At 39.8% G+C, this 17,539-nt stretch overlaps 1 protein-coding gene across 1 annotated transcript in view; it reads left to right on the top strand.

Moving 5' to 3' along the window:
* Positions 1-17,539, top strand: part of CHD6 (chromodomain helicase DNA binding protein 6) — a 199,976-nt gene that overhangs the window by 126,331 nt on the left and 56,106 nt on the right. The window contains exon 17 of the mRNA XM_063092193.1: positions 4,156-4,351. Coding sequence (XP_062948263.1) covers positions 4,156-4,351 — 196 coding nt within the window. The remainder of the gene's footprint in view (positions 1-4,155; positions 4,352-17,539) is intronic.

Here is a 17,539-nt window from a genome sequence, read left to right as displayed (position 1 = left end):
TCATTGGGAACCCTGCAATGCCAGGATTTTGGGGTTCTGTTTCTCTCCTCTCTCCTGCCTAGAGGATGGAAACTTTACTAGGAGCTGGTTGTGGGGGAGAGTTGAGAAAGAGTAAGAGGTCTCAATGTTTCTGTCTGTCCCTTTTTTTCAGTATGGTATACCCACCTTTAACTATGGTTAGTATCTCCCAGAGTACAGAGGATTGAGAATGTTTATTTTACACTCTTCAAGGCTGGGGTGGGTGATCAAGAGACTGATATTTAAACAAATATTCCACCAGTTCCCCTGTTCTTAGACTCTTTGAATCCCCACTTGCAGGGATACCTAGTGCTACTATGTTTGTTCCCTTTGGATATTCTGAGATATTAGGTGGTGTCTTGCCTGGAATTCTGCTTTCTTCAAATCAAATACTACTTGGCCTACTTTCCAGCTTTCAGAATTTATCACTAATGTTCTGTTTGTGGATTTATTTGGGAGAGGAGGTTATGCCCTTTAAAAAAATCCTTTTACTATCATTTTGCTAGAGGTTTGTGAGGATCAAAGAATTAAATAATGCATGTTAATCTGTAATCTTTAACTGGATTTCTTTGATTTTCTTTTTTTGTTTTAGTTTTCAGTCTTTTCTGTAATTTTGGTAATTGCCATATAATGGAAGTCTCATTTTCTTTTCTTTCCAAATATGTCTAATTTTCTAACTTCTATTTACTAAAATAATCCATCTTTTTTCCCTTTTATATAAAATACTATCCATGAAATATACTGAGGTATATGTGTTGGATATATGTCTAGCCTTCCTATTCTTTCGATCAGTACTTCTACTCCTTTGCTCACATATTATTCCAGATGAACTTGAGAATTATTCTTTAAACCCATCTGACCACTCTAGTCCCAAGCTCCAGAAAAATGTGTGTATATGTATGTGTATACATATATACACATTTACATACCTATATATAGATATATTCATTTTGGGGGGGGTTTATTGGCATTTACTCATTAACTAGGGTAGGACTGACATCTTTGCAAAATTGAGGAACATGCAATTCACCACACTTACTCAGGCCTTTATATGCACCATTGATTCCATAATATTTTTATAAAGTGTCTGCCTTGTGTTAGAACCTCTGTAAGTGTTATGGACATAGTGGTGAAAAAACAGCATGGCTCTAGTGCCATGTTACCAGTGCTGCTGCTTATTTCTTATTAAATTTAATCCTAAGTGTTTTACATGTTTGTGGCTGTTGTGCATGGGATATTTTTTTTTCACTCTTTATGTTTTCCAGCTGGTTATTGCAAGCTTTCTGAGGTCAACATTTCTTGTGCCAAAAATGTGTCACTCCCTCACCCTCTGTTCCCGCCCTCAGCCAGTCTTACTGAAGTTTTTCCAGAGCGCCACCTGCTTCTTGTTGATATTTGACAGGCACTCAGAATTATAGTTTGATGAGCCACATTGACTCCTAGGGATCTTGTTCAAAATACGTTTGTCGCAGAGGGTTAAATGCTATGCTGAATTCTGGTGTGGAAAATTTTATGATGTTTGCTTTCTTCATTCAGACTTACTAGCCCTCACAGTTTTCTTTGTTCTTGAGCCTCTTTGCCTCTCCAGCTGTCGGATTGGTTTTGTTCTCATTTAATTTCATGCCAGACTCTCATACAGGAAAGAGGGCATAGCCAGAGGATCTGGCTCAGAAGTAAGGAGGGAGTGGGGAATGATTTAAAAGAGCTTAAGTAATTGTTTTATGTTCTTTGAGAGCAGTCCCTCAAAACTAAACAGGTGATAGAAATGAGAATGATTGTTCCAACCATCCTGCACAAGTTCTAAAACTGTTGTTACATCATTGCTGACAAAACAGTGTCCCATTGCTGACAAATGGGAATTTTTTCCCTAGGTGACAGCCGGGCTATGTTTCATTATTTATTGATTTCTCTTCCTGCTTAAGGATGTGCTAATTCCCATCCTCACTTTGATCCATGGCCCTCTAGCTCCTCTCTGATGACTAGTCATGTCTTGACAAACAGCATTGAGTCTTCGTTTCATGTGTGTGATGGCGGTAGGGGTGGGAGTGGCCATGGCTATTGTTTTATTCAACCCTGTCTTCTGACTCCAAATCCTGTACTGCTGCTTCTGCATCACATATATTTTTAAACTTCTGTGAGTAAGCATTGATTTATCAAAATCATTTTGATAACTAATTATGGTTTCTGCTTTCACCTTCTGTTAGAGTTACAAGCTTCTTAAATTTACAAGTGTCTATTATTTATCTTAATTTCTCTTTTAAGTTTTCAGGGAAACCTTTTGTTCTACTGCATTGAAAAGTAGGGTACTGTGTGAAAGCCGTAAGTCAAACGGATCAGGGTTTAACTCACCAGTTAGGTGATGGGGCGGGATATTTTGCTCGTATGGTGTTTTGTTTTGTTTTTAAGTTTCCTCAAGCCTCATAGGATTATCGTGAGAATTAAAGGTGACGATGCATATCAAGCAATGTCTGGCACAGAGCTGACACCTAAGGACTTGCTACTAATATTATTGTTGTGGTTGTTAAAAACAATGGTAATTGTATCTAAAGAATTCAGACATCTAACTTTTAGCCTTTGTCTTATGGAACAGAATCTTTTTGGTCTGCCTCCATGACAGTCCTGTCACCACCACCCATTTCATTTGCTGCTATAGTTCCTATATATTATTCTTGAGTGTATTATAATTTTTTTTTAAAAGGGGGGGGGGAAGAAATTGTACCCTTACTTCCAGGTATGGTTGCATTGTGGCTTTGTAAAAGGAAGACAGCATTTTCAGGCTTGTTTCTTTGCTTTGTACATGTTTCTTATAAGTCTGAATTGGTCACGTTTTTTTTTATGTGTATTTCCTTGAGTGGTTTCTTTACATGGCTTCTCCTTTTCTTCAAGAAAGGCAGGGTTATATTGCCAAGTTTAGTTTCCTGAAGCCATCCCCAGACAGAGGCATCTACCCCTGGAGTGTCTATCCTTATTCTCTTGCCAGTTATTTATCTAAATTTTAGAGATCTGATTTCCCGAATTCTGGGCTAATGATAAGATTTTTGCCAGGATTCATGGTCTTGATTGTTGATGGGTTTAGGACGACTTGGTCCTTTTCTGACAAGGTTCCTATCACTTCTACTTTACCAACCAGTTCTTGCTTGTTGGTTAGAATTGGGCCCAGAGTGACATCCCCCTTGTTAATTCATTTATTGTCAGGGTTGGTAAATAAGAAAAGAATAAGACTGTCCAGATTGCTGCTGTTATCTTACTTTTGTCTTAATTACATGATCGCCATCATAAAAGGTCCCTTCTGTGTTTTCTCTCTGTACAGACAGTAGTAATATGTTCCCATAATGGTTTCATTTATTATTCTTTTACCCTAACCTCTACCACACTTTTCACCCCAATTTCTTAACTTTCCACACAGGTATATGCCTTCTTAATGATAATTCAGTTTTACTTCCTCACTTTATTTTCCTCTAAATATTCTTCAGTGATCCCCCCACCCCCACCCCCCAAGATACTCAAAAAATCTCTCCTGTGATTTATCCGTACTTGCTTGGCAATATACTGCCCAGAAGATCTTGATTTTAGCTATAAACATGGAGGTTGCTGTGTACCTATAAAGCTTTGAGAAACTGTAATGCTAGAAATGACCAGTCAGGGCATAAGAGGACTGCCTGGCAGTATAGTCTTCTTACCATTTTTAGTTTACCCTAAAACAGCTAGACACCAGTGTGAACTCTGAGTCCTTATGAGCATTGCTGAAAGTAGACAGTTGAGGCTTTTATTTGTTTTTCCTGATCTTATGATTAGGTTCAGTGCAAGTATAAACTGGGAAATACTTGAGAATAAGTTCCTTGGGCAGTGGGGGTCAATATTTTATGTTTTTAATTCTTTTAGTCCTCAGTTTGTAGCTGTTTTTTTTTTTTGTTTCGTTTTTGTTTGTTTTGAGGGGGGGACGTTTTGCAATGTAGTTTTAACTGTCTGCCCTGCCACATATGTAGGGTGCAGGATTCCTTCTAGGCTGCTGTCATTGGGTCCAAATTTAGAAATGAGGGATTTAAGGCCTCTAGTCAACAGCTTCCTGCATTGTTTGCTGTTCTCCATTGAAGTCATGATTAACGCCTGGGCTTTCATTCATTTGGGTCCCCTCAGATACACCTATGAGCGAATTGATGGGCGAGTACGGGGAAACCTGCGCCAGGCAGCCATCGACCGGTTCTGTAAGCCAGACTCAGACCGCTTTGTCTTTCTTCTGTGCACCAGAGCGGGAGGCCTGGGGATCAATCTCACAGCTGCTGATACCTGCATCATATTTGATTCTGACTGGAACCCACAAAATGACTTGCAGGTAACCATTAGGACAATTGCTGTTTACCTTAGCTGCCCCCAAATCCCAGAACATCATGACAGGGACTGGCTTTGCTATAGAATGTCTTCCATGCTCTTTGCTATGGTGTCAGCCAGATGACAGGCTTAGGACCTTGGTCAGGAAGTGAAACTAAGTGAAAAATAAATGTCAGCCCCTCCCACTAATCTGAGTGGTTCTTTCCTTTTGCTTTAAATCAAATGATATTTCACAGTGGTAGCCTCCAAATATGGAATAGAACTATTATTTATTATTATTATCTGATGTAATGAAAGATATTAAGCTTGACTAATTCTCTAATTCTTTATATATAGATTGATTCTGGCACTTTCACTGGGTTTGTTTGTTAGATGGTCATATGTCAGTAAATGAGTTAACCCAAGGTGGGAAAATCCTCACTAGTTCATTTGCTCTCCACTTAATGCAGCATATTAGAATTTATATGCCAGCTAAGTGGCCTGGTGGATTCTATTTTCTAGTTTTAACCCAACTAAATAACAGGTGGCTTTAAAAGATTACTGCAAAGAATGGAGTTAATACATTTAAAAAGCAAGCATAAATAAGCAACAAAAAAGTGGCAGAGTCCAATTTGGAGTTCTTCATCAACCTTGTTTCAAAGTACAAACTGACATTCTAACCAGACTGGACAATAAGTCAACCATTTAGAATATAGATTGGCTGGCCAGTTGGCTCAGTTGGTTATAGCACTGCCTTGAAACTCCAGGGTCAAGGGTTCGGATCCCCTTGTGGGCCAGCCACTCCCCCAGAATATTTAAAATGTCACCAGAATATGTCTAGAATATAGATTTACATCCATTATCATTAATGATGAACTTCATCCTAAGTGTATATTGTGTTCTGGAAAATTTACTAAAACTACGTTTGTGCATATGTCATGGGGAAGGTGGGTGGGTGGCTCAGAACCTTTTTCATAATATGGGTACTTGATCAAAAGAAGTTTAGAGGTGCTGTTTCCCAAGACTCAAGAGGTACCCCAGGGGATACTGCAAGGGAAGAGAGAGCTAAGCTGATGGGTGTCTGGGCTTCTTCCCTACCCACCCACTTCCCCAGAGTCATTCTGCTTTATCTTTTTTATTTAATGAGTTTCCAAATTAGCTTTGTTTCAAGAAAGCGGTCTACTAGTTGAAAACCAGTACTTTAAATTATTAAATTGGTGATGGTTGGCCAAACCTCAGGAAAAATATGATAGATTATCATAAAGCAAATCATGTGGCACTGTGTTCAGCATCCAACTTCAAAGAAAACCAGTGGTTATGAATAGCTCACCATCAGGTCTTTCTACTGGTGAAGGGATGTTTGGATCAAAGATGTGCTGTTAGAGATAATGAATAGCCAATTTTTAAAGTAGTAACATATTCAACACTAAAATAATAAGCAAAAACTAATATTTGATCAGCTCACTATCAAGAACCTAATTAGGATAATGGTATAGATTAGCCAATGGAAAACTTGTCCTGCCATCTGTTTTTTTAAATAGTTTTATTGAACTACAGCCACCCACATTCATCTTTATATTATCTGTGGTTGCTTTCATGTTACAATGGCAGAGTTGAGTATTTGTAACAGAGACCTTATAGCCCACAGAACCTAAATATTTACTGTCCGGTCCTTTACAGATACTTAATAACCCCAAAACAGATGATTTAAGTCCTTGACAGCTATAAAGTTCTGTGCTACTTACCTGACTGTGAGGCATGGTACCCAGGAAAATGACAGTATAAGAAACCAAAGTTGGCCAATTTAAGGCCATGTTAGCTGGACATCCCTGAAGGGATATCCAGGAGGGAAATTGGAAGCATGGGGCTTGCATTTAGAATCGGGTCATGGCCAGAGGTAAAGATTTTGGAATCACCATGCTTCACCTAGATAAAGTCTAAATATTACTGGTCAGTTAAGTGCAATGCCAAGGAATGGAAAAAGTAAGAATGAGGATTTTCCAACCTAATGGAGAAGGTGGTCATCTGAGGGGATTGGTTTGTAGGTGTAGCAACCAGCAGAGGTGAGTGAGGCTGTCCAGAATTGGGGTCTGAAGAAAAGAGAGAAGCTTTGGAATAGTTGTTTTTAATGTCCACTGCTGGGGAACTGGCAAGAGATTAATCAAGGAATAGCACAGAAACTGAAATTGCATAGCATGAATTTTTTTAGTGTGCTGAGTCAGTTTCTGAACTTCCTCTAGTGCTCAACCTGAATGAGGAAACGAAGAACAGTACTAGGGATGAAACAGAGCGGGAGCTTTTACTGCGAATGTAGCAAAAAGTTAATCACTGAGGGAGTCAGTGATAATGGCCAACACCAGAACAGATGATTTCTTAAGTTCTTGACAGCTATAAAGTTCTGTGCTCCTCTGTGGTGCTCACCTGGCTAAGAGGCATGGTATCTGGGAGAATGATAGTGTAAGAAACCAAAGTTAATGGCAGCCCCAGGTCAAAATTAGAGCTAGAATTCTTCTACTCCTGGTCTTCCAGGCTGGCTACTGCTTCTCTCTTCTTGATTCACGGGTTTTGAGGTTTTAGGTTATTATTGAAGTTTTATAACTCAGAAGGAATTATCCTTTATTTTGCTGGATGTCTGGCTAGACTGGGTAGAAATGAAAGAATTGGGAAATGTAGAGTAATTGTAGGACAGGAACCAGATCAGTGATTATTGGACAGTGGCGTTGGTGGGCTATAAAGAAGATATGACAGAGAGAGGAAGGTCCAAGTTCTGAGTCTCCCACAGAGATGGAACAAGGTTCTTGCTTGCTTGGTATGAAGGGGAAGAGAGCAAGAGGACTGGAAACTGCCTACACAATGATGCACACTCATCACGCACAATGTGAGCACACACATTCCCACTCCTCCTGGTATTGGCTCTTGCACCCAGGTGCTGTAAATATAAAATAGGAGAGAGAATCTGAAGACTGCGTCCCTGACACCATTATGTCATTCACAGGACTGCAGCTAAATTAGCTGTGAAGATCAGTGAAATGACATCTTGACCCAAACAGAAAGAAAAAGTTAACTCGCTCCTTCCCCAGTACTGTTCCTGCTAAGTAGGTCATGTTAACTAATACTCAGTCATTCACACACATGCACATACTCTAATGAAGTGAATGAAAGCTTTCAATTATATGTAGTTCTTTAAGATTATTGCCTTTGGAAGATGGATTAGGTCTTAGAACATTTAACGGAGAATAGGTTTAGGTGCATGCATACTGCCTCATATAAAAGTCAGGGCCACAGAAAAGAGAATCCCGTCGTGAATAGGGTCTTACCCCTACCCTAGTAGAATTTTAGCACAGCTCCACAGGTCTGAGTTCAGATAATAGAAAATGTGATTGTTCACTCCGGTCCCAAACAGCCTGGCAAGATCTAATGCAGTCCTTGATTGTCCCCAGTCAGGACACCATGGGGAAGCATTGTCAGTGCTGGGACCACCCATGTTTCTTGACTGATCCTAGGTGGACTCCCTCAGAGCCTGGAAAATGAAGCTAGCCTGATTGTGGGGAGGCTGGGCTCAGCTAAACTGGGCCTGAGTCCCCAAGGCAGGTCTGCAGAGAAACCAGCTTCCACAGCTCAAGAAGAGAGCTCCATTCTCTGAAAAATCAGCTGAGAGGTAGAAAACAGCATTGCTTTTACTGGTGCTTTATTATTGTTAACAAAAACTCTGTTCAGCCTTTTCCTGTGCTCATTTTGCTGGGGTTTTCTGTGCTTTGTGGCTAGAAGTAGAGGTTTAAGACTTGTTAAAGGTATTTTTTAAATCTAAGTCTGCATAAAACAGTAACATTGAATGTCATATGCTGTTTCCTTTGAAAGTCAGTAAATCCTAGACCCCTCCCATGCGTGGATCTGAGTCAATTAAGAAATAGACTCAGGAATGCAATGGAGAATCAGAACATCAACTTTAGTGAATTGTGAAGAAGTAGATTATACAGCTCGACCTGTAGCCAGTATTAGGCTTTCCAGACTCCTGCACACACACACCCTCATTACTAGGTGAAACTTACCCACCCAGAACTACTGGCAGCTTCTGCTCAGGTAAGCCTGTCAGTGACAGAAGACTCTGTGTTCCTCAAGGGACAAAGGGGAGGGGCGAGTCTACACAAGCTCAGATCCTGTCCCATATTTTATTGGTCAGGTAAGTCACTCTGTTGTGTTTCTACCTAGGGGCAGAAATTCCCTCTTGAAAATATGAGGATAGGGAAATGGGTCTCTGTCAGCTTAGAATCACTTTCCCCTTCCTAAATCTTCTCTTCCCCCTTTTCAGAAAAGCTAGGGCACAGGTTCATTAGGATCCAGGACAGGAACTGGGCACTACTTAGGAATACCAAAAGAGATTAAAGCACTGAAGGATCTCAACAATGTTATCATTTTATCTAGACTATTAGAGGGAAACCAATTTTCAGGTCCCCGTAATGGGGAGATCTTACTTATCTAAAGATAACAGGTAAATACCACATCCTCTCTCAAACCTCGAATATGTCGAATGTTAGCATCAATGTGTGTAAAAAGTCAAGGGTGTAAAAATTTACCTTTTCTTGCCTTCATTTAGAAGACACAAACTGTGATTCAGTTCTGGTACTTTAGGAGCAGCAAGTGTTGTCTAGGTTTTCTGTAACACCTGAGGTTAAAAAATGGCAAAGGGTGGTATAAAAATGGCAAAAGGTGGACATTAAAAACAACTATTCCAAACCTCAGAAGCAAAAAGAGGTTAAGAACTGGTTTTGTTCCTTTTTCATTCTGACCAGGAGTAAGCTGGTATTGGTCCTAGCCCTGAGGACAGAAGTGGGCCTCTTGGGAATAGCAGAGACTCCAAGCACCTTGCTCTTTCTTTGCTCTATAATACTTCTACCTCTTGTTCTCTGGGGGGCTTTTTGCACCTTGAGGCAAGAGTTCCTTAGGACTGAACAGGGTTCAAGGTAACAGCAGTAGTGCTGCACTGTTCCATTTCCTTCCTTTTGCTCATTTCCCTGAAGGCAGAATTCAGAAAGCATGGGAGCACACGTCTTGGCCAAGAGTACAGCTCAGGGTAATGCAGCTGCTGTATGTCCTCAGGATTTTGGAGGAGAGCGGGGAATCCAGCCCGAGTAGCCCAAGCCCCTTCCACAATCCCCAAAAACAAGACTCCAGGAGCCTGCCACACTGCTCCAAAGAAGGAGACATGCTAGTCCCCTTTGCCACTTCCTCTACTTCTACCATATTGCTGGCACCATCTGTTTCTTGACAGTATGTGTGCCTGGAGTTTGGAGGATTGCACCTGTTGAGTTTACTTTGCTATAAGAAAGTAAGAATTTATAAATGCATGCTCAAATGCTCCATTAGGTAGTCCGTTTATTCAGTGAATGTTTACTGAACACTGGGATGTGTCAGGCATTATTTAAAGTGTTTGGAGACATACCCATGAGCTAGACCAACAGTTTCTGCTCTCATGGAGTTTTCATTTTAGTGGAGTAGACAGACAATAAATGAGGAAAAATAAGTAAGATAATTACAGGTAGCAGTACTTGTTAAAAGAAAATAAAGTAGGACAAGGGGATAAGAATGATGGGAGCTGGGTGCCCTGATTTAGACAGAGTAATCTAGGAAGGCTTCTTTAAAAAGATGACATTTGAGCCTAAATGATGAAAGTGATCTTAAACTATGAGATGAATAGGAAGAATGTTCCAGACAGAGAGAACAAGAAGTATGACCATGTAGAGTGGGAATGAGCATAGGTGGGACACCTGCAGCATAGGAGGGGACAGGTTCTGACTTATTATTACAGCACCAGTCCCAAATAAAGTGAGTCATGTTTCTTTTGAGTGAGTACTCTCCTTCCTGTCTTTTCAGTGTCCTATCTTTTTAACTCCCTTCTTTCTGATGCCCAAAAGCGCCCTATCCCATGCTCTCCTTCTTCCTGGCCATCTCGTAACTAACTTATGTGACATATTTATAGAGCACCATGGTAGGCCCTGGGGAAACAAAAGTGCTCAAGACTTTGGTTTGGTCTGATGAATTGAATCACACAGTAGAAATAAAGTGCAATGGGAAGATCTTTATGCTGTTTCTCAGAGACATTTCCATTTTAAGAGGGGATGATACTTTACCCCAAGACGTAATTGCAGACTCTGCTGTAGGCCTGCAAAGAAGATTGTTGAAGGAGGGCAGCTTCCTAGTGCTCCCCAGCTCATACTGCATGGTAGCCCCCAATTCCACATTTTCATGGGTCTCTGGGTGCAGACTTTTAGAGTGCCAGGAGAAATGTAAAATCCCTGGGCTTGAAATAAAATAGTGTGCATAGAAAATGAGCTGGGGACTTATAGCAGCATGCTAAAAGTGGTTGAATTTGGGTGGGTTGTGGTTTTATTGTTTTTCATTCTTTAACCTCTCTGATTATGCAGATTTTCATTAAGGAACAAGTATTACTTTAGAGTACTAAAGAAAATATACTTTCTAAATGTCATAGAGTTAGTGATTTGGGAACGTAGTATAGGGGTCAAAAGATGAAGCAACATTGTATTTGGCTTTTCATACCACTCATTTAATTTTCACATGATTGTAAAGACGTGGTACAAGGTTTGGCCAAGTTCTGGACTTGGGACTGACAATAGTAAATCAAGGACTGGAATCGATTTGAAATATGTCACTGTTGGTGTAACTAAGCCATGCCCTCTTTGTTCCTGTTGCTGGGATCAGTACCCATTTTGTTGTGTTTTGTTTTGTTTTTTTCTGAACATCATTACTTGTTTCTATTTGGCCTTTATTTACCTCAAATGTATTAAAATTAAAAGTGAAGAACAAACTATTAGCCCACCAGTCATGCAGGAAAGCATTGGAGTGCTATAATTTTTCCCAGGTGTGTGTATGGGGTAGGGCAGGGGGGTTGTAGTACCACTGACCCCTAATTGTTTCCTACTCCAAATGTTTCCATATTTATACCTTTGCTGATGCAGCTCTTTAGGACTTCATCTCCGTTGCTGTCCTAGTTCTATATATTTCTCTCTCTACCTCAGTTTTTTGTGAGTTCTGATTAGGAAAATAAGGAATGGCTTAACATTTGACTGTAAAATGAAGAGTCTCTTAAATGTGACAGGACTCATCCTTTATTGTTCAGGTAAGTCATCTTGGGAGCATGCATGTTCATCTCCTGGTGTCATTTAGCTGCCTGTGGCCTTGGCTATCTCAAACAGGGTTTGTTTTTCTCAGTTAAGGAGAAGTCCTGAGGTAGGTAGTCCAGGAGTAGTGGGTGGCTTCAGAGTGTCATCAGAGTCCCAGGTTCCTTTTGTCTTTCTGCTCTACCATCCTCAGTATGTGTTCTTTACATCCTCTTGATTCCACTCCAGGTAGTAAAAACGAGGAAGGCAGGCTGGCTGCTTTTTACAGGAAAGCAGAACATTTGCAAATATTCCCGGTAGACTCTGCTACATCTCATTGCTCAGGACTGTGTTCCCTCGCCATCCCTGGGATGCTGGAAGTCATTGCAGTTGAACACGTTGCTACCATATATAAGAGCCCGGGAGCTGGTAGCGAGCAAGCAAGGGAGCTGGATGCCTCAAAAGCAGTTAGCCGTGTCCACAGTGCTGCTCCGTCGGACCATTGCTCAGAGCTTTTCTTCAGCTCCTTCTTATGTAACCCTCTACTGTATGAGACAGAATAAAAAACCAGTGTCAGTACCTAATCGACCACATATTGTTACTGCCTTGTAGGTGTCACAAACCATATTATTTACCTTGATCACTTCCTTTATTTGCCAGACTTATCCATCAAATCTTCTTCTAGTAGTGGAAGTTTGCCACCACTAAAGATACTGAAAGAAGGTCCAGCAACTAATTGTAATAGCTAAAGACTCTCTTGTCCAACAATAGAAGATTGATTGAATAAACTATAGCATATTCAGCTCCAAAAAATGGATGAGGAATATTTCTATATGCTGCCATGGAATCATCTCCTGGATATGTTATTCAGTAAAAAAATATTAGATAGAAAAAGTATGTACAGTATGCTAACATTTATCTAAAAAGGCTATCTGTCCCTTTCTCTCCCCTACCAAGGGTAAAACTAAAACAAAAAAACTATTTTTAAGTGGTTACCTATAGAGACGGCTAGGGAATAGGGAGGAAATGACAGGGAAAGAAGCTAGTTCTTCCAAGTATTTTACATCATTATAAAACAATTAATTTTAAAAACTTTTTTAAAAGTTGCAAAAATAGTGCAGAGCTCTCATATGCCCTTCACCCAACTCCCCTTAATGTTAACATCTTATATAACTACTTTATGAAACCAGGAAATTAGCATTGATAAAGCACTCTTAACTGATCTACATACAGCCTTTATTTGTATTCTTTCAGCTTCTCACAAATGTTCCTTTTCTGTTCCATTAGAAGTCATGACTCCTTAGCCTCCTCTAATCTGTGACAGCTCCTTTGTCTTTCCTTATCTTTCATGACCTTGACATTTTTGAAGGATACTGACCAGCTTTTGTAGAATGCCTCTCACTTTGTGTTTGCCTGATGTTTCTCATGATTAGATTTGAGGTTATGTATTTGGGGCAAGAATATCACGGAAGTGATGTTATGTCCTCAGTGCATCATATCAGAAGGTATATGATGTCAGTATGTCTTAATACATGTCACCTAACTTTGATCACTCAGTTAAGATGGTGTTAAGATGGTGTCTACCAGGTTTCTCCACTGTAAAATAACTTTTTACCTTTTAAAATTGGCAAGTATCTTGTAAGACGATATTTTGAGACTATAAACATCCTGTTTCTCGTCATGCTTTTGCCAATGAATTTTAGCATCCCTCAGTGGTTGTTGCCTTCAATAATTGTTAGCACGGTGTTTGGCTAATGGTAATTTTGTATTTCCATAATTCCTTCTACATTAATAGGCATTCTGCTATAAGGAACAGTTGTACTTTGTCTCCCATTTACTTATATCAGTATGGACTCAGAGATATTTATTTTATGATCCACTACTCTCATTATATATGTTACTCTCAGGTTCAGGTTTGACCATTGGTAGCTCCTTCAAGTTGGCTCCTGTGTCCTTTTGACATGCTCCATCATTTTTTAAGCACTTCTTTATTTTCTGACACCTTAGATGTTCGTGTTTCATTTTTTCTACTACAGCCTTGGAATTAACCATTTCTTCAAGGACCCCTGATATCTTTTATTTGAGAATAGCATGTAGAAACCAAGATCTGCCTACGAGGTATGCCCACTGCTGCTGGAGTGTTACTGCTTCTAGACCCTCTGTGTAAACAGAACTAGGACATATAAGTATGCATACTAGCACAAGCACTCACAGCACACATCTGTATTTATTCTGTGTATATCCATCCACAGTTGAGATTTCTGATTCCAGTCCAACACCACAGGGTTCATTATAGCCTTCTCCTCTTCCTTAATTTCTTTCTCTGGCAGGGAGAAGCGTGGATCTCATTATCATATACGATATATTTAAACATTTATTCAATCCTAGTGTACACATCAAGTAGTTTCAGAATTGCTAACCCATAATTTGTGAAAAATAAATTTACCAGAGTGTAATAGTGGTTTGCAGTGTTGGGTTTGGGGGTGGTTTTTTGTTGTTTTTTTTTTTTTTGGTCTTTAGTATTTATAGTATATAATCAAAGTACCATTTTCCAAAGTTACTTAGTTTAGTTATTTTCTTTCCCACCCCCTTCAGTGTAGTTAAATTAATGAAGGAAAAGTCAGTCCCTAGAGTTCAAAAGCAAAATGAAACAATTGAATCCAGCTGTGTATCAACTGGACAACCTAACTCCCAGAGAGGAATTATTTCTAGGGTCTATATTTTTATACATTTTCATTTTGATATAATTTTATTTTGCAACTCCAATATACCCTTCATCTAGATTCACCAACTGTGTTTACAATTTATTTTAACAATTTGCTCTCTCTCTCTCTCCTCTGTATCTCTGTCTCTGCCTCTGAGTACCTACATAGATACGCATGTGCACGCACACGCACACACAGACACACTCACACATCACTTTTTGTCTGAACCGTTATAGAGTAAGTCATAGGCATTGTACCCTTTTATCCCCTAAATACTTTAGTGAGTATTTTCTAAGTATAAGGACCTTCTCTTGTATAACCACAGTTCAGTTCTTAGGAAATAAGAATACTGTTCTCTAATCAAGATCCATATTTAAATTTATCATTTCTTTCAGCGTCCTTTATAGCTATCATTTCCCCAATCCAGGATCACTGATTACATTTAGTTTTCATGTCTCTTTAGTCCCCTTTAACCTGGATGAGTTCCTCAGCCTTTCTTTTTCTTTCATAACCTTTTACTTTTTGAAGAGTACTGGCCAGTTGTTTTATAGATTGTCCCTCAGTTTGGGTTTGTCTGTATTTCCTCAGAATTGGATTCAGATTTAGTACAGAATTGACACATCCTTCTCAATATATCAAATCCAGAAGAACATGATGTCCATTTGATGATGTTGACTTTGTTCACTAGTTAAGTGGTGTCTGTCAAATTTCTCTGTAAAGTTGCTATTTTTTCCCTTTGAAATTAATAAGCAATTTTGGAGAAATAACATTAAGACTATACCCATTCCTCATAAAAATTTTATCCTCTGGTTTTAACTTACATTGATGATTTTTGCCTGAATCAGTCATCACTGTGATGGTTACAAAGTGATTTTCACCTGTGTCACTCTGTTTTTTAGTTGGCATTCTGCTGTAAGGAAGAGTTTTCCTTTGTTCTCTCATTTATTTATTTGTCAGTATGATCTCATGGGGGTTTTTTTGTTCAGTAATCCATTACTATTTTTATTTTGATGTTTATATAGTCCTAGGCTTAGCCACTGAGCTTCAGGCTTCAACTGTTACTTTGATATGTCTCCATCATTCTTTAAGCACTTCCATACATCTGGCACAGTAATATAGGTTTATACTTTCTCTACCCAAGCCCTGCCTACAATTAGCTATTTCTCTAATATGCCTTGGTTCTGTTTTGTGGAGAATGTTATTTAGAAACCACAGCCTGCTAGGATGACATTGCTTCTAGGCCCTCTCAATGGACATAGCTAGAATATGCACACGCACACACACACACACAAATGGAAATATGCATATATGCATATCGTATGGATTAATTTGTATATTTATATATATGCATATGTGCATACATAAACATACAAACATATTCATCTCTATTTCTTTAACTGTGTGTATATGTATGTATGTGAGTGTGTATACACACACACACCCCAACCGTGAATTATTACTGATATCTCTGATCCACTCTGATGCCACGGATTTATTCTAGTTTTCCTTTCTGTATTTGTAACTTCCTTCTCCTGCAGTGAAATCCCTTACTCCTGTTACCCCTAGTATATTTACTCATTTGCTCAATCCTAGATTACACAGAAAGTAGTTTCAGGATTGCTAACCCTGCCACTGCAGAAAAGAAGCCTCCTTTCAAGCATGTATTTAAAACTACTATGACTGTACGTACTTAGCAGGATCTAACTCTAAGTGATTGGGGGGAGACAAAAATCTTACACTGTTTTCAGTAATTGTGTTTTGGGTGGATCGTAATGGTACTGTTTTTATGAGACTGTTTTACATATGTGTGTGTGTGTGTATAGATAATGGAATAAATCAAATGAATAATTGATATTGGTGTGGTTAAGAACTGAGTTTTTCAGCATGGTCAGAAAGAAATACAGATATGAGGTTGATGAAGTTAAAATTCCACAAACATAATTTGAACTAAAAATATCAGTGTGACCTTATGTATTTTGTCATATATGCACATATTTATATATACTACACAGAAACGACTTCCTATATTTGACCACCGAATGGGCCTGGGAAGCATTCAGATTATTATCTCTAAATACCATTTTCCTATTCCTGCCTATGGCTGAACTGTTTCTTAGCTACTTATCCTGAAGCCTGGCCAAAGAGAGGAAGAATGAGCTGCTCCCATGCTATGAAGACCTTTGCTCTGGTCCTGCTGGTGGACCTGCTGTGTGCAGAGTGTCAGGGTCAGTGCTGCTTCGAGTGCTTGGCGGCCTCACACATAAGCTCCTGCCAGCCAGCCACATGCTCCGTCCTTGGTGGGGTCTGTGTCTCCAGAAAGTGACCTTCATTGTTGTCTGAGAAAGAGAGGGTGGAAAACAAGTTCTGCCTTCCTTCCTGCCCCGACAATACCTTGGTAATTCAGGATATGCAAATTTTGAGCGCTAAGATGAACTCCAAGCTTTCTTATTGGAAGAAGGATCTCTGTAATACAGTGGACCAGGCCGCAGTCAGTGTGTGGACCCAGGCCAGGGAACCCCTGCTCAGCCCAGGGTTTGCCCTTCTCTGGGCCCTATTGTGATGGCCCTTTCCCGTGACCCCTCTTCTGTCCCAGTACTTACCAGGCTTCTCAGTCTTTGGGCAGTTTGGCACTGAGTTACAGAAATTCTGGTGTGGTTCTCAGCCATGAGGTTAGGGGAAGGATGTGGGCAGGGCAGGACTGGGGGCTTCCTTGTCTAGGGACTCTGATACCAGTGAGTCCCTGGTGGGCAGACATTGAATCCCTGCTTAGGCTCACCCCCTTTCTCTGGACCCACTGCCACCTCTGTCCAAAGCAAGGAAGGAACCCAGGTCTCCAGGGATACCCGCAGGCCTCGCCCATATGGCATGACCATCCCTCCCTTGCAATGTCAGTGAACACCCTTCTGCTTAGGAGGGGAAAAAAACATTTCTCACGAAAAGAAACCAGGACTCCTTGGGGGGAAAAAACGGCTAAATCCTGGTCTGGGCAGGAAATATACAAGAGGAGTATGGAAAATGTTGAAAGCAAGGGAATTATCAATGACTACAGGTCTTTGATACAACATATGAACATAAATATGCACATATCCATATCTCTCTCTGTATCCATATGTACGTGTACATGTGCATACACAGACATAACACCTAACCATGAGTATACTAATGTCTCCAAATCTATTCTAACACCACACATTTTATTCTAGTCTTCCTCCTTTCCATATTTGACTGGATTGTGTCAAAAGAACTCAGGAGCCAACTCAAAGAGTCTCCCACAGGCCATATTTGAACAGCAGTAGGAATAGTAACATAGCAAATATCTTTAAATGCATGACTTCATTGTTTTCCTTAAAAACTAATAATAATAATAAAAACCTTCACTGAATACTTTTGGAG

The sequence above is a fragment of the Cynocephalus volans genome, chromosome 1, assembly GCF_027409185.1.
Source record: "Cynocephalus volans isolate mCynVol1 chromosome 1, mCynVol1.pri, whole genome shotgun sequence".
Classification (NCBI taxonomy): domain Eukaryota; kingdom Metazoa; phylum Chordata; class Mammalia; order Dermoptera; family Cynocephalidae; genus Cynocephalus; species Cynocephalus volans.
This window is presented reverse-complemented; position numbering and strand designations above follow the sequence as displayed.